Source organism: Crinia signifera, chromosome 3, assembly GCF_055691185.1.
Source record: "Crinia signifera chromosome 3, ASM5569118v1, whole genome shotgun sequence".
Lineage (NCBI taxonomy): Eukaryota > Metazoa > Chordata > Amphibia > Anura > Myobatrachidae > Crinia > Crinia signifera.
In genome coordinates, this window is record NC_139219.1 from 296,142,133 (window position 1) to 296,164,753 (window position 22,621).

At 45.8% G+C, this 22,621-nt stretch overlaps 1 protein-coding gene across 1 annotated transcript in view; it reads left to right on the forward strand.

Moving 5' to 3' along the window:
* TRAPPC12 (trafficking protein particle complex subunit 12) overlaps window positions 1-22,621 on the forward strand; it is a 78,471-nt gene that overhangs the window by 7,349 nt on the left and 48,501 nt on the right. The window contains 2 exon segments of the mRNA XM_083178488.1: window positions 6,515-6,634; window positions 19,130-19,243. Of these exon segments, the coding sequence (XP_083034614.1) occupies window positions 6,515-6,634; window positions 19,130-19,243 (234 nt within the window).

A 22,621-nucleotide genomic window follows, 5' to 3' on the forward strand; every position in this document is an offset into this window, starting at 1 on the left:
TGTGCGATTTTTGGTAAAAAATGGCAGAATCACACTTTTTCCAAAAATCGCACATGTAATAAGGTGCGATTCGCGGTAAAAAAAATCACACTTTTTGCCACAAATTCGCACATTTTGAATCATCATGATTTTTAGTCACACTTCAATTCACATCCAGATATTTTCCCATTATAAAGTATCTAACTCGCACATGTAATAGGGTGAGATCTTTGGTAAACGTTGCCAAAAAATTAGACCAGGTACTGACTGGCAAATTTGACAGAACCATGTACAGATCATTGTAATGTGCATGGTTCTGTCCAAAAAAAGGGTTAAATACAAAAAATGGGAAAACAACAGCGTGGGGTCCCCCCTCCTGAGCATAACCAGAGCCGGTCCTGGTTTCATAAAATCACAGGGACAAACAAGTTCGGGATTCCTTTGATTTTACAAAACCAGCACCTCCCTCAAGGGCCGGTCCTGGTTCCCAAAATACGGGGGACAAAATGACTAGGGGTCCCCCGTATCTCAAGAACCAGCACTGGGCCCAACCAGCCAGCAGGGTAATGCCACAGCTGGGGGGATACTTTTTATACAAGTCCCCCCGGCCAAAGCATTCACCCCCTGACCGGTCAGCATGGGCAGGGGGGTCCTGGGGGAGTGGGGACCCCCCTCCAGAACTTACCTGCCCATGTTGTAGCCCAGGGCTGTCCTCGCTGCCCATTGGCGGTGGGCATCGAGCTGATAAAATGTTGTAAACAATAGAAAGAATCCTATTGTATATTGCTGTGGAACTAGGAGTCCCAGCAAGCCTGCACCTCATGCAGGGACTTGGAGAACCACAAGTCCCAGCATACGGGGCAATAAAGGGCCCGCTGGGACTTGTAGTACAAATAGTTAAATAATACACATACACACTGACAGTATAACTTTATTGCACACAGAGCCCATTCATCCAATACTTACCTATGTTGCCACAGAGCATCGGTCCCCTTGTCCAGTAGTCTCCATTTGGGGTACCTGTGGATAGAAAACATACTCACCAGCCGTCTTCAGCGCTTCTCTGGTAAGAACTCGCCTGTCTTCTGTTTAGCCGCCCACGAGCCAATCATGGTCCAAGTCCTGGTCGGTGGGCGGAGCCCCAGAAGTAAATAGAAGATCGGAGAGTGCTTACAGCGGTGCAGGGGTCCCGGAGAAGCGCTGGTGAGTATGTTTTCTATCCACAGGTACCCCAAATGGATACTACTGGACAAGGGGACGGATGCTCCATGGCAACATAGGTAAGTATTGGATGAATGGGCTCTGTGTGCAAAAAAGTTTTACTGTCAGTGTGTATGTGTATTTATTTAACTATTTGTACTACTGTGGGACTACAAGTCCCAGCGGGCCCTTTATTGCCCCGCATGCTGGGACTTGTGGTTCTCCAAGTCCCTGCATGCGGTGCAGGCTTGCTGGGACTCATAGTTAGGCTGGTGACTAATTTATCCCTACCGTTGTGTCTGTGATAGGGAATACAAATGGCAACTTCCATTGGCTCAAGGAATGATTTGTTATTCTACAGTATGTAAAGTGATCTATATGTGAGTTATATAAATGCAAATTAAATATTATCTATTGATTATTTGTCTAATTTTAGAATATATGGGCTAATTATTGGTTAAGACAAAAGCAATAAATAAAACAATATACGCAAAACATGGCAATTTGGGGGCCTCCAATTGAGGGTTTGAAAACAGATCTGCACAGGGCTTAACACTAAAAAGGGTTGCATTCAATTAGTAAGTAATTCCACCTGAGATTATTCAATTGCATGCACAATGAGCAATTTTACCCGTCCTAGCAATCCCCCCCTCCACAGGGGGTGAACCACTTTCCGTAGGACAAGACTATGGAAAAGTTGTAAAACAACCCAATGGACTGCGGCAGCCGGCGATGCTGCGGAAGTGCGAATCAACGCTCATCATCGTGCCATACACACTAAAACATGTTGTGCTAAAATTTGCTCAAAATGCCAAAAGTGAGCTAATTTCAGCTCAAAGTCACTCTGTGTATGGGCCTTAAGGCATGGGATGTATCACACATTATAGAATTAGTTAGCCAGTTGCCTCATTGGAAGCGCCAGTATGGTATATGAAACCACCATGGAAGACATGCATCCTGCTACTTACAAGTAATGACTTGCAAAATTACTGTGCCTTGGTTAAATGTTTACCTGGCTCCTGAGATTTTTCCAACTGCAGTACAATAATGTACATCAGAACGCTTTTGGTGTAAAGATGACCATACACTTGTGCATTCGGACCACTTTTCATCGATTCCGATGGAACGAGCCAAGAAATGGCAAAACTCCAAGCGTATGTGTTTTGTCTATGATCCTGTGCGCGTCGGAGATCGGACGTGCTACACGTAAGATCTGTCAGATCAGACCGCCTTCGGCAGCGGTGAATGGGATTGCATATGATATATCATATGGGATCCACTCATTGGGTTACTTGCCAGGATATCCCATGCAATTCTAGCATGTGATACATCGACCTAGCCTTACGCATCGGGCCAGAAAAAAAAAATGACTTAACCCTTTGAGGGCCAACATCTGAGAGATGTTCAAAATATCCGCTTAAAATGCCAACGTCGCTCACATTTGTTATATAAAATCAAATTTAAAAAATGTGCTAAATTTAAACATATAGTGCGGGCACCCAACACAGCAATTTATACGGAGGCTGTGCTGGGCTCTTTAGATAGATAGATAGATAGATAGATAGATAGATAGATAGATAGATAGATATAGATATATATCTCTATCTCTATATATCTGTCTGTCTGTCTGTCTGGAATTGAAAATGTTAAAATTCCAATGCTTTAATTCATCCTTTTAAAATTTGCATCACAATGGTTGACGTTTCGGGTCCTTGCACGACCCTTTTTCAAGACCTCCAAACAGTCAGGTTCATCATTGGCAGCAATGAACCTGACTGTTTGGAGGTCTTGAAAAAGGGTCGTGCAAGGATGAATTAAAGCATTGGAATTTTAACATTTTCAATTCTGGTGAGTGCGCTCTTCTGTGGACATTTCCCTCTATGGATACTCTGATAATAAGTCACTCTACCAGAGTGCCTGCACTCTCCGGACTTTAGAAAGATAAATCTTTAGTGATGCAGAAAAAAGGTTGTCAGATTACACCAACGTTTCAAGGCCCAGTAGCCTTTTCATCAGGACGGACACTCATAAAGTGCTATAGTGATTGTGCAAAAAGAATAAGCAGAACACATTCATATGCTAACCTTATATGCCAGTGGAATAACGTGTAGCCGCGGTTCCCCGGGACCAGTGCGCACCGCTTCCGGGGGAGTGTCTCAGAATCGGACCCCCAGTGATGTCAGGCCGCACCTCCGTAGGTGGGCCGTCTTCCACTCGCGTCTCCAGCTGATCCCGCAGCCCGGATGGGGTGTCCACACCAGGGGATTTAGTGCTGGCATATAGGTAGCTCCTGACCGTACAACACACCAATTTAAAAACATGTATACATATACAGTACAACATAAAGATTATATACAAATGGAGACAAGATCGTATGAACGGCTATATATACGGTAAATCACATATAAGAGTTATAATGTGCACAGCTGATAAACATTTACTGTTATTATGCTATTATATTGTATATTATTTTGCTACTGTATTATGCTATTGTCACATCACTGACGGCATTTTCCTCTACTCTCAATGATCATCTCCATTACATAAAATCCAAAATCCCAATTAATTAGAGTGGCACGCATAACGAGTCACCCCGCAGTATTGGAGCCAGCTCTAGATGCCATGGTTAATAAGTTCACAGACAGGGGATACAAAGTCTCAGCCCTTAAAAAACAAAAATATATATATATATATGGTAAACATTACAGGTCATTATGATGACTAACAATGTTGGCAATTTTCACACCTATTTTGCCAAATTCACTTGGGTTAAAAAACAAGATAGTGTCAATCAATTAAGAAATGTGAACTGTGATGTGATCTTGGTGACTTTCAAATATTCTGGCGCTGTCTATTTGGGTGCAGTTATCTTAGGTCTATGGGGAATTCAGTTGTTGCACGGAGGTCATCCACTAAATGGTACTTCTTGTGCTGGTGATTAGAAATATGCGCACAATGATCCGCTCGGGCACCAAGCGGCACTTTCCCCTCACACCCAACACATTGGGGTGTGGGTTGTTAGGTCTACACCAACTAGGTCGACAAGCATTGGGTCGACATGGGTCTAGATTGACAGGACATTAGGTTGACATGGGCAAAGTCGACAGTCAAAAGGCCGACATGGGGTTTTTCACAGTTTTTTGACCAGAATGTCGACACCGTCGACATGGACACAGTTTGAAGTGCACCGCATCCTCTCGCATGGCTTGCCATGCTTCGGGCACGGTGCCTGGCTGCGCTCGGCACACTATTTTATTCTCCCACCACGCCCTAGTGGATGGTATGGCATGAAATATCGCCTGTCTGCTCAAAAAACTGTGAAAAACCCCATGTAGACCTTTTGACTGTCGACCTAATGCTTGTGTCGACCTAATGACCTGTCGACCTAAACCCATGTTGACCTTGCTGCCTGTCGACCTAGTGGTGTCAACCCAATGCTTGTCGACCTAGTTGGTGTAGATCTAATGACCGTATCCCACACAGTGGTCGAGTTCAGCTATTTTACACAGCTAAATCCGACTTATGGGAGCGATCCGTGTGATCAAGTACAAGAAAGCAAACCTCTTTATCTCCCCACTTACCATCAGCCAGTCGTGGCAAATGTGAAATTCATGTGTGTTAAGGCCCCCATACACTATGCGATTTTCGGCCGATTTCGGCCCTTTGGGCCGATAAATCGGGTGAAATTGGCCCAAAATCGCAGGTGTTTGACATCTGATCTGATGCGCGGTCCCGCGCACATCGGATCGGATCACGGCGTCGGACCTGCTGAACATCAGATATATCGGAATCGGACCCATCATGGGTGCTTTTTAGCACCCACGATGTTCAGATCCGATATATCTGTGGGTATCTGGGGGAGCGGCAGGCGAGGACCGCAGGCGGCGCAGATGGAGACCGGGGGCGCGGCGGGAGAATAGGAAGAAATCCTATTCAAAAGACCGGGCGGCCGCTGATTGGCTGAGCTCTCAGCCAAACAGCGGCCGCCCGGTCTTTTGAATAAGATTTCTTTATATTCTCCCGCCGCGCCCCCGGTCTCCATCTGTGCTGCCTGCCGCTCCCCCAGGTAGCCGTCAATGCAGGTGGGGGGGACGCTGCGAGGCGGCTGGGGGGACGGACGCTGCGGGGGACGGACGCTGCGGGGGACACAGAGGCGGCAATTACTTACAGCTGAGCCGGGACTGGGAGCTGTCACTGTCAGGTCGGAAGGAAAAAAAAAAGCCCATACAATGAATGGGCAGCCTGTGATTGGCTGAGCGCTCTCTCAGCCAGTCAGCAATTGGCTGAGAGAGTGCTCAGCAGCCAATCACAGGCTGCCCATTCATTGTATGGGCTTTTTTTTTTTCTTCAGTACAGACAGCTCCCGGCTCCCCCTGCCCGGCTCAGCTGTAAGTAATTGCCGCCTCTGTGTCCCCCGCAGCGTCCGTCCCCCCAGCCGCCTCAATGTTCCCCTGCTCCCTTCACATTGCAGCTCCCCGGGAGTTGCAAATGATACATCGCATGCGATGTATCATTTGCAAAACTTGGCACATCAAGTGCCAAATCGTGTGTCCCCCTCCCGGGGAGCTGAAGGGGGGAATCAGGTCCGACTTGTCCTTAGGACAAGTCGGACTAATGTATGGGGGCCTTTACTGTTGCTTTTAGGTTCTATAGTGTCTATTGCATTGCAATGAGTTTTCTTATGTTTTTCAATTGTCCTTCCTTAAACTAGCTTTTTTGCAGCCTCCGAAAATATCTTCATACTTTAACCCTTTGAGTGCCAAGTGAATTTTTCAAAATGTGAGAAAATTGGCAAGCAAACCTTTCTATTCATCCGAATGACCTGCGATATTTACCTTTTATATATTTAAATGTAATCTTTTTTTTTTTTTTTACACACAATTTTATATTTGAGTTTATATAACAAATGTGAGAGACGCTGGCATTTTTAGCAGATATTTTGCACATCTCTCATATGACTTTCTAACTCCTGATTTCTACATTGTGTCCACCCCTGATGTAGTGTCTGCATTTCACACCAAGTAACCCCCTATAACACTGACTGGATTAAATATATATATATATATTGCTGCAGCATTTTCTGTTAGTATATGGACATGACCCCTAAAGCTAGCTAGAGCTGGTGGGGGAATGTATCAATGCTTGGGTAGAAATAAAGAGAGAGATAAAATGCCAACCAATCAGTTCCTGTCATTTTTCAAACAGCCTGTTACATTACAGTTAGGATTTGATTGGTTAAGTACTTTATATCTCCCCACGTTTTGTGTCCTCTCCCCCAGTGTTGGCTTTGACTTTCCTGTACCCCAGATGATGGTTTTGTCTGTCTCTGTTTCAGGGTGACGCAGTGCGTGAGCTTATGTTGCGCTTCCTGGGTGAACAAGCAGCAATGAAGAGGCAGGTCCTCACCGCCAACTCTGTGGAACAGACATTTCTGGGCTCAAACAGCTTCTTGTAAGTATCCACATGCTCTCTATGCTCTGCAAAGCCTCAAATGCACAATGAACCAGGTCTCAGCATCTGTATAATTGCTGATGAATTCAAGCTTTCCCTTTACCAGTAATAATGAATCGAACATGTTGCCGATACATGCTTTGGCATCCTGTGTTAGAAGTGTTTCCACAATAAGAAAAGTCGCTGCATGCTTGATATGTATTTTCCAGCCGTCAATCATAACATTTTGCAAATACGTATGTACGGTATACGCGCTCAGGCAGCGAATGACGTATGTTTTATTTTAATGCTGTATTTATTCAGAGGGTAAATGGGGATCAATTATACCGTGTCAATGTTCACATTGTCAGCACTGACATATGGACAACAGAACGTTGAAAACGGCATGATGACACGGTGGGAGTGGGATTTAAATCACCATATTTAAAGTTCCAATGCTGATGTTGTTAGAACAGTTTGGCTGATATTCAGTTGATCTATTTTTTTTTGTGCATATCGCACTCATTATGGTCAGGTTTAGCAATGCATCCGCGCATTTCAGATCAGCATCCCCATGACGAGAACGTCCCCCTATGACAGGGCTAGGCAACACCGGCCCTCCAGATGTTAGTGAACTACACATCCCAGGATGCTTTGCATTAGTTTTGCTATGTGGCCATGCTGAAACTGATGCAAGGCATGCTGGGATGTGTAGTTCATCAACATCTGGAGGGCCGGTGTTGCCCAGCCCTGCCCTATGATGTGGAAGTACCGTAGCAATGGGTCGGTTGAAGAAGGTTTTGACAATGTTTCTTCATCCAAACCATGAAAATGTCAGGAGATTTAACATTTCATAGCTCTGATTTTATATTTGACACATGACTGAGCCAATGGATTCTGGCGTCTGGCTGATGGAATGAAAGGTCATCTACAAAAGCCAGGTTACTATGATGCATTAACCTGCTCTAATTGCAGATCGCATCAAACATTGCAGAAAAAAAGTTTAACTGTTTTGGGGCCTACACACGGGGAGATATGCTGAGCATTTTAAATGACGCTCGATCGCTCAGCATACAGCGATGTATCAGTATGGTGTGCTGAGCGATCAGCCAGGGCCAGTGTTTTCCGATGAGAACACTGGCCCTGGCCCCCGGGATAATAGTTATCCAGCTTGCTGGGTATTAATGACCGGGTGATAGCGACTCGCAGCAATCTCCCTCCCTGAATTCACCCCGTGTGTAGGCCCATTAGGATAAAGATTAAAGTGAGTAATTGATATTCTCAAGTACTCAATGTGATCCAGACTGAGGGGCTGTTACCAGACCTTCTGCAGAGAAGTACAGGTGCTGCCCGGGACGTCCAATCAGATACTACAGATGTGTTGCTACAGCTGCACCAAACGGCCCCACTCAGCTCCCCAGGCCCCATGTGACTCAGCTAGCGGCAAGTTCTTTTCTTTGCTTCTTTTTACCCACAATAGGATGCGACTAGGACGCCTCAGAAGGCGGCGCTGACTCCTATGCAACACTTGTATATATGTGTGTAATGGAGGAGTCTGTATACATTTTTGGGTACTTGTGTATTATCACAGTGCCCACGTTGTTGATCGTAGTACATAGCATGCATCGCATCGCATGCGTTATAGCGGCATGCAATGCGATTTTTAATTGTACAAGCACTCTGATGGGTGCTTACAATGTTAAATGCACCCCCATTGTCAACGCCACCCCCACTATCAACGCCAACCCGAAGCGTGGCGAGCAGTGGCGGTACGCGTCCTCCGACCTTTTCATACCCCCACTATCCACGTCGGCGTGGAGTTGATTTTAGATAGTGTGGGGACGCCGATGACTTTACATGTATTCCGCTTCCCCGCGCTGCGCTCGCCACGCTTCGGGCTTGTATTCCGCGTCCCCTCGCGGGGCACGCTGCGCTTCGGGCTCGCTGCGATTGCCACGCTATCTAAAATCAACTCCACGCCGACGTGGATAGTGGGGGTTTGAAAAGGTCGGAGGACGTTTACCGCCACCCCTCGCGGGCTCGCTGCGCTCGCCACGCTTCGGGTTGTCGTTGATAGTGGGGGGGCATTTAACATTCTGGGGGCATTTAACATTGTAAGCTAAATCAGGGTGCTTGTACAATTAAAAATCCCTTTTGCTGGCATGCGATGTGATATTTAAATGTACATTTTTGCCCTTTTCACGCGAAAATCGAATCGCATACCCTATTTAGTGGTATGCGATGCTCGCCGTGATAATACGCAAGTACCCGTTTTTGGGTAGGAAAAGGATAAAAGTCTGCACGCTATTATTTTATGCCTGTCAATAAAGGCTTAGTATATGCAATCCTATATGGATTAGTCTGCGGGGGTGTAATCCTAAACCACCAAAAATCAACACATATAGAAAGAGCTAAAAGAGGCTGCAGGCTGGATTCACACCATAAATACATTTTGGTTTTGAAATGTAAGAAAAACTTTTCATGGAAGAACGAAGTTAAAACCCAGAGCTCAGTATTGGTGCCTGGTTTGCTGTTCATCTGCAGTGCACAGATCTAGGAACCTACACCCGATGCCTCGTCTCCTCGCAGTAAGGAGGGTTATGAAATATTAACATTTCTGCTTGGAGTCGTGAGTGCATCTGGGTATACAGTGACCTGGATTTGCTGCTGACTGTATCAGTGTGAGGCTCACTGCTGTGAATAACTATCATCTATTTGTTTTGTTCCCTTTTTCCTTTCTCCTTGTCTGGTGTGCACATAACCCTGCTGTGTTTTATGCACTCATTTATAATCGGGAGGCAGCTATAGCGTTTCCCAGATCCTGTATAGCCGCACAGCCGTCATTACTACCTGTATGGTTCCTGTTCCCTTTGTTTCAGCCTGTTTATCATTATGAATATTTAACCTTTGGCCCTAATTACCAAAAGGAGTTATTTTGTGTGAGGTTTTTTTTTGGGGGGGGGGGGGGGGGGTCATTTAGTGGCAAAGTGAGATCAACTTGGGGGGAGTCAAACACGCCGACTCGCAGTTTGTAATTCTTATGGTGCCCATACACAAGTCCAATTTCAGCTGATTTTACCCGAATTCCGATGGATCGAGGTGATATATCGAGAAATCGGGACAAATCAGAGGTGTTCGACATCAGATCGGATCCAAAGCACGTTCCTCAATTGGAATCAAACCATCAGCGGCATATAGCGGGTTCTTTTTAGCACCCATGATGTATGGATCCGATTGCTCTTGATTCCTTGGCTGCTCCACGCGAGTTATTTTACATGCAATAAATCGCACACAAACAATGTTACATCTAGTGCCAAGTCCTATGGCGCCCTCCCGGGGAGCTGCAGGGAGAGTTTAAAGGCAAACTGGTCCGACTTGTGCATCAGACAATTCGGAGCTGTGGGACTTCTTCCATTAATACTATGGGCGGTATTCAATGAGGCTGATTCGCCAGGTTTTTATGGCGATTTTGTGCTGTAAGACGAATTTCTGACTAAAACGGTGAATCACCTTATTCAATGACCAGATGGCGAATACATTTCAAGGTTTTTATCGCCATGATTCACCGAGTAGCAATCGCTATCTTTTTATGGTGAAGTGGAAGGTGAACTTTTAAAATAAAGTGTTTTGTTTTTTACAATTGGTGTCAAAAAATCTGGAATTTTATTCTGAGGAGGGGCATGCTATTTTTATTCATGTGCTGTAAGCACATGAATATATATTTAATTTAAAAAAAAATACTTTTTTTTTTTTCCTTTTACACAGACCAGCCAGCAGGGGGCCGGAGCCGAGCCGCTCATTAGATATTCATATATTCACTTCACCCGATCATTACATATGCATGATCGGGTGTAGTGAATATAACCGGTCCCCTGCTGGCACCCCCGGGGAAGAAGCCTGTGCTGCCTGGCACCCGGGGAGCCCACCTCCCCCCCACAAACGTTCTGGGGCAGGCAGGGAGACTTCCATCTCCCTGCCTGCCACTGTCCTCAGGCTCCCTGCGGCGTCCGCCGCAGGAGCTCGAATTCGCCGGTCAGGGGCAGCGAGCCCCTGACTCGTTGAATACCGGAGCCGGCGAGGCTCCGGAACGCAGCGAGCAGTGGCGAATGTGCAGCGAATCCTAAACAGGATTCGCTGCACGTCGCCAGTATTCACATTGAATACTGCCCATTGTGAATAGGATGAAGAGGCAACTTTTGCTGATTAAAATGTGGCATGCCTATATTCTGGTTGAGATTGTGGCGGTATCGGCATATGAAACAATATGCTTAACTGTAATATAGCATTATGTGTGCCGGTACATACAGTATGCAGTCTCACACAGAATATAGGTATGCTGCATATCATTTTAATCATGGAGGCTTCATGTGTCTTATTTGCATAGTGATTTTGGCAATAAAAATTGCACACCATGCATATGCTGGATATCTGACTGTTAGCATCTTGCATGGAAGCACTGCCGGCATAGGGATACCATCCCAATTAAGAACCCTATGCCAGTAGAGAAAAAGTACAGAACATGGTCCGTTTTCTGGCCAGATCATACCATGAAGCTTATATAACACTCCTCACCCATGGGTAATCTTATGAAACGGGGTGCCCCCAGAAAATTCAAATGTAGAAGAGTTGTTTATGGGGTACATTTGCTAAGTTTGTCAAAGGCACATATCCCAGAGAAATACCCTATCCCTGGAAACAAGTTTTTCATCATTTATTCCTATTGTCGTTTAAATTGTTGATCAATGCTGCTGATGATTGGTGAATTTAATATACTGCACCTAAGTTACACGACCGCAAAAGGTGTAAAATGGGGTTAACCTGTGTCCCTTTACACTGGACTTCTACCCAGGTCCTGAGCAGTGTAGAACATGGGTAGCTGGCAGTGTAAATGGGTATGCTCGGTCATGGGATGCGGTCATTTGGTCTACAGCATGATGGTCGACAGTCATTAAGTCGACATGGGGAAGGGTCGACATGGTTCTATGTCGAAAGGTCGTTAGTTCGACAGTGTCTAGGTTGACAGTGAAAAGGTCGACATGGGGTTTTTCAGTTTTTTGAGCCTACATGTGCCGACAGGCGGTATTTCATGCCCTACCATCCACTAGGGCGCGGGATAATAAAACAGTGTGCCCGACGCATGGCGAGCGCAGCGATTGAAAAACCCCATGTCGACCTAGACATTGTCGAACTAACGCCCTGTCGAACTAATGACCTTTCGGCCTAGAACCATGTCGACCTAGACAGTCTGCTGTACTCTGCAGAGGCAGGGAGGAGCTGGTCCCAGTGCTTGGAGATGATGTCCTCTCCAAGCGCTGTCCCCCATTTACACTGCGGGTCGGCACCGCAGTTTCAATGGACCAAAATCCCAGGTCCAACCTTGCTTGGAACAGAGTTCCAAATACCGGGTTGGATCCGGGATTTTGGTGTAAAAGGGGTATTGGTAAACATACCCCGGGTATGGTATGAGATCTATTACACTGAATTGAGGGCTTTCAATAATTTGAAACACAGTATCTACATTAGTCTTAATTACATTTTAAAATAGTGACTGTTCCCTCAGCCTTTCTCTTCTGTCCTTTGTTGCATCTCCATCTTTCTTCCCCCTCAGTCTTTCTCTTCTGTCCTTCGTTGCATCTCCATCTTTCTTCCCCCTCAGTCTTTCTCTTCTGTCCTTCGTTGCATCTCCATCTTTCTTCCCCCTCAGTCTTTCTCTTCTGTCCTTCGTTGCATCTCCATCTTTCTTCCCCCTCAGCCTTTCTCTTCTGTCCTTCGTTGCATCTCCATCTTTCTTCCCCCTCAGCCTTTCTCTTCTGTCCTTCGTTGCATCTCCATCTTTCTTCCCCCTCAGTCTTTCTCACCTGCCTCTTCTTTTTCTTCCTCACCTTTTATAACTAAGGTCCTTAGTGCATGTGCCAATGTGATCACCTCCTTTCTTTCAGTACTCCGTTTTATTACATAGATTAGCAATCACACGTGTTGCTACTTTTTTTTGAAGACCATAAACACCTTGGTCCTCGCTGCCTTCCTATGCTATATAATTAGTATATTCCTCTGATTCTCATGCTTCTCCTCTACTAGGACATTTTGGTTCTGCATATAGACCTGGTTTAAAAAATAAATACTGAAAATCTTTGTTTCATATATTAACCCGAAAGGGGACATGCGTTGAACGCATAGAATGCTTCCTTCGATCATGTGTTAATCACGTACAGAAGTATCTGTCAAGCATAGAAGGGTCAATTGCTGGGTTGGAGCTGAGCAGGGAATAGATGGCTGAAGCAGACTGTTAAAAAGCTTTTAATGATATAATGGAGACGCTCTGAGCTCTCATTTCCGTGTAAGAGGTACGCCTCAGGAAGGGGTTAATAAATGCATTTTCCAAAGCTGTGCCAATGTGCCGCAGCAGAGTAATTTATGATGGAGAAGAATGTCATAGCCGGTGGAGGAGGACGTTTTAATCACTTTAATGGTGTCACATGTAGAGTTAATGGCCCCCTTTGAGTCTTTGTTTCTGGGGAGAAAAGGCGCACAGGTATTATTAGTAGTGTCTGTGGAAAACGCTGTGTTCCCATGCTGTATAGAATGAAACCCCGCCAGTCCATTTTTTTCCCTTTAGGCTACCTGATTCTATTGTATTTTTTTTTTTTTTTGTCTTTTTTAATTAATAATTTTTTTTTTTTTTTTACTTTTATTTGTACAGGATATCTACATATTCAACACAACTCCTTTATTTTATTCTATTCCTACTTTTTATTAGAAGCCTTTCTATAATTGCCTTCTGATCGCTTTGCCTGGTTCTGTAGTAGCCGCTTGCAGTTGTTTACTGGTGGTCAGGGATTTTCAACTAACAGCACACCGGACAAGATTTTGAAATTGCCAAGGCACACCATCTATCCCCCATGGTGAAAAACACAGACCCTGGCCCCCACAGGAAAAAAAAAATCCCCCATATGATCAAAAATATCAAATTAACTCCACACATAAAAACAATCATTCATTCACACTGTCCCCATAGAACACAAAAATAAGCACATAGTCTCCCAGATGAACACAGCAAAGTACAGTACAGCCTCTGCGCCAGGCTTGTCTGCTTGCAGAACACAGGAGAGAGACCTTATGCCAATGCCAACTGTTTTCAATGTGAAGTGCCCCTGGGTGTAGAGTTAAAAATATACATCTGGCTCAGGCGGCACGCGAGTGTGCCACGGCAGAGTGGTCGAAAAACACTGCAGTAGGTCATTGCCATCAGGGCAGCCACATCATTTAGAAATGTTCATTCAAAGTTTAATTGTCCGATTTGGGGTAGTCCAGCAAAACATGAGGTTTTATCACCCCCAAACACTTGAAGAGGAACAGCCACTTCAGAGAATTTCATTCATCAGACAGATTTATTTTCAGTGATCTTTGATACAACAGATCTTCAGTGTAGATCTGTGATGAGCACAGTGACATATTTCAAGGGTCCCACATGTGGCCCTCCATCTTCCAAAAACTGCTGCAGTGTTGACGTTAATGTAGTTATGCGATCATTTACAACTTTGTATGCTCAATAACTGCAATCCCCTACACAGCAAGCATTAGACAGAGTGCGGTCACAAAGGTGCAGTTCTCACTGGGTCGGAAGGAGCCTCTAAAACACTGAAGGACTTTACTAGTGTTCATTCTAGCACCCGCTATCTTTGAAAATCCATGCAATACCTCTTCCCTGCCTGGGGTGTCACTGTCTGCTGTGGTGTTTTTAGCACAGGTCTGGGTTGCATATCAGTGCTGATATACAGACCACACTGTGCTAGAAGCACTACAGCAGACCGCATCACCCCAGGCAGGGAAGAGAAACTGCATGGGTTTTCAAAGATATCAGGTGCTAGAATGAACACTATTTACCATATAAGTATATCAGTTGCTCCCCAGCCGGCTTAGTGGTTCCTGTTTAGCTGCAGGTCTACCATATGATTGTAACAGCTGCTTAGTTTTTGGTCTAGCGGTTTCCAGTATAGCTGTGGCCGGCTGCTGCACTTTTACCACTGCAGTGTTACAGATGTTTCATTGGTACTTATGTAGTAGCCGGGCGCCCAATTTACATACACACGCTTGCGGAAGGAAATCGCATCGCATGTCCCGTTTTAGTGCCATGCGATACTGCGATGCGATCCCAGTACTTTCTATGCATACAGTACTGATAGACGTTTGTCAGTTACCGTATCTATGCTTTGTGAATAAGCTTAAGCTACGTAAATAGCGTAGTCAGGCAGAACTTGCGTAAGTGCTCCCGGTCACTCACGCTGAGGTGATTTGGTGTCAGTGATGGATGCTACTCAGAGCTGTTCCACTGTTTCAGTGACCGGTGTGCACAGCGCAGGCATGGCAGGTGAGCAGATGTCATTGTTCACCCTGCCGACATCAGATGAGGAGGCGTTGCTTTTTTTTACAAGAATAGCATTTGCTGCCCGTCACGTAGACTTGCGTTAATGGGCATCCGATGAGGCTCTCGGTGAAGGAAAGTACGAGGCGCTGTCACATCAAGTGCTGCCGTAAAAAGGTGAGTGTTCGAGCAGACCTTTGGTAGCCTGGATGCCGGCTGCCGTTCCTGACCCTGGTCCGGTTTCTGTACTCCTGGGCACAGGAACTTACAAGTGTTGTGTACTGTCAGAGGGAGTTAAATATGTCGATTAAGACGACGGTGCAGTACAACGCCCTCATGATGGAGGCCTGCACCGTGGATCTGCGGTCACAGCCGCAGACCCACATTGGAGGCCCTGAAAAGGAAGTACGACGTCGGGAGATGCTGCCCCAGCAATGGGTATTCAGTGGCATATGCAGGGAGACGGGCCTGCTTCCTCACACCCGTAGAAAGGCGAGACGCCACGACCCTTACGGCTGCTATCACCGAAAACGTTGCCCCGGCTCCATTATATTCTCCGATTTCTGGAGGGCGTATAATACGCAGTAACTACAGCAGGCCGGCTACGAACACTTCAGGGTAAATCATAGATATAATTTCGTGGACCCTGAATCTGGGGTACACACCCAGAATATTGAGTGGATGTGGGGGCCGCAAAATGTTGCAATAAGAGACATAGAGGCACTGCAAGACGGCACTTAAATTCATATCTGCAGGAGTTTATGTGGAGGAAAAGTGTGGGTGCAGGGAACCCATTTCTAAGGATTTTGCATGCATTAACTCTCCTGCCAAAGGGTACTGCAGTATTGTTCATAATCTTGTATTTATACTTCTTATCATTGTTTTTATGATTCTTCTTATATTTAATGATTATCTTTGTTATTCTTAATATGTAATGACTACTAATTATCTTAATCATTATTCACAAAATTTACAGTTTGACATTTACATGTGTCCACATTACTGTCTCAGATGTGTTGTATGGCTGCTGTGAATGTGTTCCTAAAACCACCCCACTATCCACGCCACCCCGAAGCATGGCGAGCGCAGCGGAACGCGTCCCCCCCACTATCAACGTCGGCGTGGAGTTGATTTTATATAGTGTGGCGAGTCACCGAGCCTGAAGCGTTGCGAGCGTACACAAATTACTTTACATGTTTTCCGTGTCCCCTCGTGGGGCTCGCCGCGATTTGGGCTCGCTATGCTCGCCACACTATGTAAAATCAACTCCACACCGACGTGGATAGTGGGGGTATGAAAAGGTCGGGAGGACGCGTTCCGCCACCCCTTGCGGGGCTCGCTATGCTTCCGGGTGGCATGGATAGTGGGGTGGTTTTAGGAACACATTCACAGCAGCCATACAACACATCTGAGACAGTAATGTGGACACATGTTAACGGAACGCTGCACTGAAAAAGGTTAGAGGTTGCGTGGATAGTGGGGGGGGGGGGTAGAAATTATAGTACAGATAATGCCTCATCGTATCTTAAAAAATCGCATGCGATTTTACATAAGGTACAATGAGATGCGATGCGATAATTACGCTTGAAAAGAGCAGTGAATAAATTACTTGGTAACATCGCATCTCACGCATGCATCTTAGAACACTAAAACGGGTACTGCGATGCGATCTTCTTATGGAGAATAGCCCACTAAGCAAATTGCTTAGTGGGCGCCCGGGTACTACATAAGTGCCCTTTCATTTTCCCAGCAAGCACTGCACTGCTGCTACTGCTAGACATACTAAATGGATACACTCGCATCGGAAGACTGATGTGGTTCCCATAGCATGGCTGCCGATATTCATGGTGACTCATGGGAAGCCGCTAGTAGTGCCTGCAGAATTTCTTTGTTCATTGGGTGTGTTGGTGCAAGCAGCTTTGCTCACAGATGCAAGGTGGTATAAAAAATGTGCTGATAAATATTGGGCGCTGGCTATTAGTGCAGACGAAATGGTCCATTCAGTGGGCATTTTATGGACATGTCCGTGCTAACAGCTGCAGGCATGGGAAACTGGTCAGAGAAACTGTATCTGCTATACGGCTCGATGGGGCAACCAATGGTGGTGTATATGCACACAGAAGTTGGTATTATAGTGTGCATGTGGGCTTAAAGGGAGTTACACAGTCCTTGTACATTCGGCCACACAGATAAACAGTTTTGCATTGAAAGCCTTAAATGCCACAATTCACCCCTCATTGGCACCAAATTTCCATTAAATGTTACTTCCGTGTCCTACTTGCTACAAAATAGCCACACATGTCCTTATACCCCCACCTACCTCAAAATGCACAGAAACCCCCACAGACCGTCAGGTCGCACCTATATTCAAAAACTCCTTCGCAACCCACTCTGGCCTCTTCTCATGCCTCCATCTTCCCATTGGGACATTCTTGCATACCACCAGACTTGCCTCATGATCCTTACATGCCCATCTGTAATGGTTGCAGGGTGGTGTAGGCCTGTGACTTTAGGGCCGCACATCGCTCACCCATTGACTATACTCCCCTTACAGTTGCTGCAGATATCCCCGGGAGATTGATGACTACTTTGTGTGGTAGAATACACTGCAGCTGTGCTGATGCATATGAGTTGTCTGCCTCAAAACTGCATACATTCACTGTCCTCTGATTAAATGTCCCTTACATGCCTTTCACACTGCTCCCAGCATGCCTCTCAGGCCTTACAGCTACCTACTGTTCTCCCTGCAGATAGGGCAGGCATGCGATGCAGAGCACTTCCTCCTCCTTCAATATGATGAGTGATGGTGCTATTGACAGCAGAGATTTTATTAAAATTGACAGCAGGAAGCTGGGGGTATGAAGTAAATGTTGGGGATAAAATAAAAATTCCCAAAAATTATGATCATATTAGTCTTACAAATATTCCACCGCACTCCATTCCGTTTAGCTAAATACACCCGTACCCCTAAAAAGCTTGGAGAGGTGTGATTGAGGCCAGAAAGCAGCACAGTAATCTAGACTAGATGGCTTGGATGAGCTGATTCTGGAAGTAGTGCGGAGAAGGACACAGCATAGATTCAGAGTTCAGGATAAAACCAGGAATCTGATTTGGAGAACATAGAAGAAGCAGGATGTTCTCAACAGCTATCTAGAGAGTGTGGAAGGGCTTGACTTCAGGACAGTTGCTTTCTTCAGTCTTAAAAATATGGTTGTGTCTAGACCTACTTCTGTTTTTTTACCAGGATGTGACGCTGGGTGAGGGCGAAAGTTGTTAGATGCCCTCACTGCGTTTTTTATTTTATCTGTAATTTACGTAGGTGTGGGTTATTTTTTTTTTAATGGATTGCACCCTCGCCACCGATTTATGTCCCCCCTCCAGGTATACGTGGACCCAGTGCATGATGGGAAAAGTAAAAAAAAAAAATTTGGTTCTAGCCACAACAGGAGATGACACGTGAGATGATGGGCGATGAGTGAGCAAATTTGTCTGTAGCCTTCATAGAGATGGTATTCGGCCAATAGAGATAATTAGAGGGTCCAGATAGGAAAGAAGAGTGGAGATGAGGTAGCGTTGGTTATAGAAACGGGGGATGAGCTTTTAAGCAAGTTGGAGAAGAACCTAGGAGATCACTGTGGAGGAACGTAATCTAGTTGTTGTGCAGCCTTGCCCCTGGGTATCATCCCGCTGCTCTTGTTACAGTATCGGTGTTATCCGTTCTTTATCTATCCTTATATGAACTGTGAACAAGACCCCTTGTTCTCTACTAAGATCCCCAGGTTATCTTTCTTTTTTTTTGTTATCTATATGAGCTAATGGGTAAAAAACTAAAATCAAAAAAACTGTCCATTGATATAAGCAGGTGCGTATATTTTAACCCATGCTAAACTATAATTGTTTAGCGTCTCAGAAAATAGAGCGGGGTGTCCTGTTTATACTAATGTTGTCACCATAAACAGTGTCTCGCGCTTGGCTTCACTGACTGCCTAATTACACATCCAGCTTTGACAAATGACATAGCCGGTGTTTTCTGGCCATTATTACTGACCTTGTCATCATTACTGATGACTAGATGGAGCCACTTCAAGCAAATTAACCAGCTTAGCATTTTATTGGCATCATTTGTCCGTTACCATCTTCTGTTTCTTCTTCCAACAGAATAGTAAGAACTGGCGGGCGGCGGTTGACCTGAGCGGGAGGCTGCTGAGTGCTCACGGGCAAGGGTATGGTAAGAGCGGCCAGCCCACTAACCACACCACCGACTCGTTACAGGTGAGAGTCTCTCGTGTTCCGCAACCTGATAGCCCAGGTTCCTTTATGTGAAAGGTATTATGTGATTTGTGTGTGGCTCTTACAGTGTTGGGTGGAAAGTATCTCTGGATTTCTTAAGCTGAAGAAATAAAACGTATCCATGCAAATACAAATGCGTTCTCTGAGCACATGAGATGTTGCTACAGTTCAATATACTCTATAGAATCAAGGCCGGAAAGGTCAGTGTAAGTACTGCCAAATGGGAGATAAGTGCTGCGGAATGAACAGGTGAAAGCGAAAGGTAAAAGACTGTAGCTCTATACCTATATTTTTCCCAACTCATCATTTTGAAGGACAAAAGAAAAGACTAGATAAAGAGCATGCGTCTTAAAGGTCCATAGTCCTCTGCTCAGGTGGACGAGAAAGCTGTCCCTGGCCTGACCTTTATTTGTTAATGTGAAAAGCATAACCAGGAGAGATGCTAAAAGCATTATAAACTATATTAAAGTAGTTATTGTGGTAACTGCCGCTTGTTCTCCCTGGTTGAGATTGGACGATAGGTGTGGTTGTTATATTGTACACGAAAATAAATTTTCCCACATAACTTGCAAACAGCTGGTTTGATCCTATTAGTGTGCATGAAGGCACAATGTAGATCCCATAGCTTACTGGGAATCTGGGATAGCAGCTAGTAATGTCTGCCTTCTCTGACTGTGTTGAGTCTGCATGTGCACAGTGTATCTACACATAGGCGCTTTCTATAGCTACTGTACCATGTTGGAAGGATTGGAAGCTGAGTGATTTGCAGTTTTCTCAAACTCTGGACTCAAGGTACACGGTGCCGGACAGTTTCCTGACAGTCGGGATCCTGACAGTCAAAACCCTGACACTCGGGGTCCCGACGGCCACCGGCTATTCTCCCTCGTGGGGGTCCACGACCCCCATAGAGGGAGAATAGAATAGGTGGTGAGCGTAGCAAGCCACTGTGCCCGCAGCGTGGCGAGCAAAGGGGCTTTGTTGCACTCACGCCGCTGTCTGAGTCTGGCCAGTCAGGTTAATGACTGTCTGGATCCCAACTGTTGGGATCCTATACCACACCCAGGTACCCTAAGGGTCAAGGTTTTAAGGATATGACTGAATTTGGACTTACACCCGCACATGGCATCATTTTATTTTTCACCAATTACCATCTCTCTCAGCCTCTAAGCTAATGAAAGCTATGTATTTTCTTTGTTTACTGTCTCTTTACAATGATTTGTACCATGTACCTCCGTAACCACTGTTTGCAAAGCCTGTATGCTGTACCGTCACAAGTTGCACACCCTTTGAACAACAAGCTGTAAGGGTGTGCCAGCTTTGGAAGAAAAGTGCTGCATCCGGTTGAACTCATGCTTCAGTTGCCATGAAAATAATATTATTACTGCTGCCTTTGAGCAGCATGATCAAGATGGCGCCGCTGATGGCTGCCTAGGAGCTGTGCAGTTCAGCCAAATATGTTCCATGTGTAATAACTGTACTGTCTCTCTGCTTGTATTGTTACCTACATGGCTGTTTCGGCGACCAGTGGGGCCGCTGATGGCTGCCTAGGCACTGTTCAGCTTGGCGGGTATGTGCTCCCTATGTCATAACTGTACTGTCTCTGCTTAATGTTACCTACCTGGCTGCTGCAGCGACCAGTGGCACCGCTGATGGCTGCCTAGGCGCTGTGCAGCTCGGCGGGCATGTGTTCCCCACATGTAATGTCTTAATGAAATGTATGTAATGCCTTCACCCCCCCCCCCCCCTTCATCCCTGATTGATGCTGCACTGTAAATCCACAAAAAATTCCTAGTGTGCGCATGTGGTGGATATTCCAGACCATAAAAAGTTCAGTGATGCATTTTAAATATTATATTCATTAAAATCTCACAATGGTGTGATGACCTGACCAAGTTGCGGCCCTGCAAAGTTGCAGGGCCGAGACTCCCCGGGCAGCTGCCCAAGAAGTCCCTACGGATCTGGTGGAATGAGCCTTCAATGATGGCGGAAGAGACAAACCAGCCTTTGCATACGCCTGTTGAATCGTGTAACGAATCCAACGTGCGATGGTTCTTGTAGTAGCAGGAGAACCCTTCTTCTGCGCATCATAAAGCACAAAGAGAATATACGTCTTACGGATTCTGGCTGTGCGAACATACACCCTTAGAGTGTGAACCACATCCAAGGAAGATGGTATATCCGGATGTGCCGCACTGGAAGGAACCACAATCGGTTGGTTGAGATGGAATGCCGACACAACCTTTGGTAGGAAGTGCGGCCTTGTCCTGAGTTCTGCCCGATCCTCGTGGAACACCAGGTAAGGGCTCTTACACGACAACGCGCCCAACTCGGACACCCTCCTGGCCTAAGCCAGGGCCAGCAAGACAACTGACTTCCAAGTAAGGTGTTTCAACTCAGATTCTTCCAACGGAACAAACCAAGAGGACTTCAGGAATGTTAGAACCACGTCCAAGTCCCAAGGCGCAGTAGGCGGTACAAAAGGGGGCTGAATCCTCAGGACCCCTTGCAAAAAGGTTTGAACCTCCAGCAAGGCCGCCAGTTTCTTTTGAAAAAACACAGACAGACCCGAGATCTGGACCTTTAAGGAACCCAATCGAAGTCCCAGCTCCAAGCCAGCCTGAAGAAATCTTAACAGATTGTTCAGATGAAATAATGCTGGTGATAAGGTATTCTTTGAGTGTTTGAGGAAAGCTGGGAAGCAACAGAGTCCAGCAGAGTTTTCATGCTGCTGGCCCAAGCAGGCTCTTGACTATCTGCCTGCTGTGGGGGTACCCCACTGACCTGAGTGGCCACACCAGTAGGCTGTGGTGACATACAGGGCTCACATGTAACCTGTGACTGTGATGCAGGTATGAATTTGGTGCTGCACACCATGCAGGTTAATTTCTTCACCATGATGAGGCTGCACCCAAACACCCCACAGTAACACTCAAACACTCACCTCAAACAGACTGTAATTTGCACAGTAAGCAAATCAGTGTACACTATGTGTCAGTGACTACTGCAGTGTGCGATGCTTAACTAACCAGTGGGGTAGAATCAGAGCAAAATGGGTGACCAGTACACCCTAAACCTTAGCTCACAGATCTGGGAGATCTGGTAGCACAACACAGTGAAATAACAACACAGTGCTATATAGCGCAGCGGCGTTAAAACGCTTAAATAACTTGCTGTCTCTGCTGCGCTGCAAGGATCAGAATTCACCATGCCACTGAGGAGCTGTAATGGTGACCTCTGTCAGCATGAAGAAGCAGGAAGCAGAGACAGGGCATGCCCAGCAGAGCCTGGTCCCGCTCTGAGTGAAGCCCAGCCCCCTACACACAGAGCTGGCTCTTCTAACATATTTATACTGGCATAAAA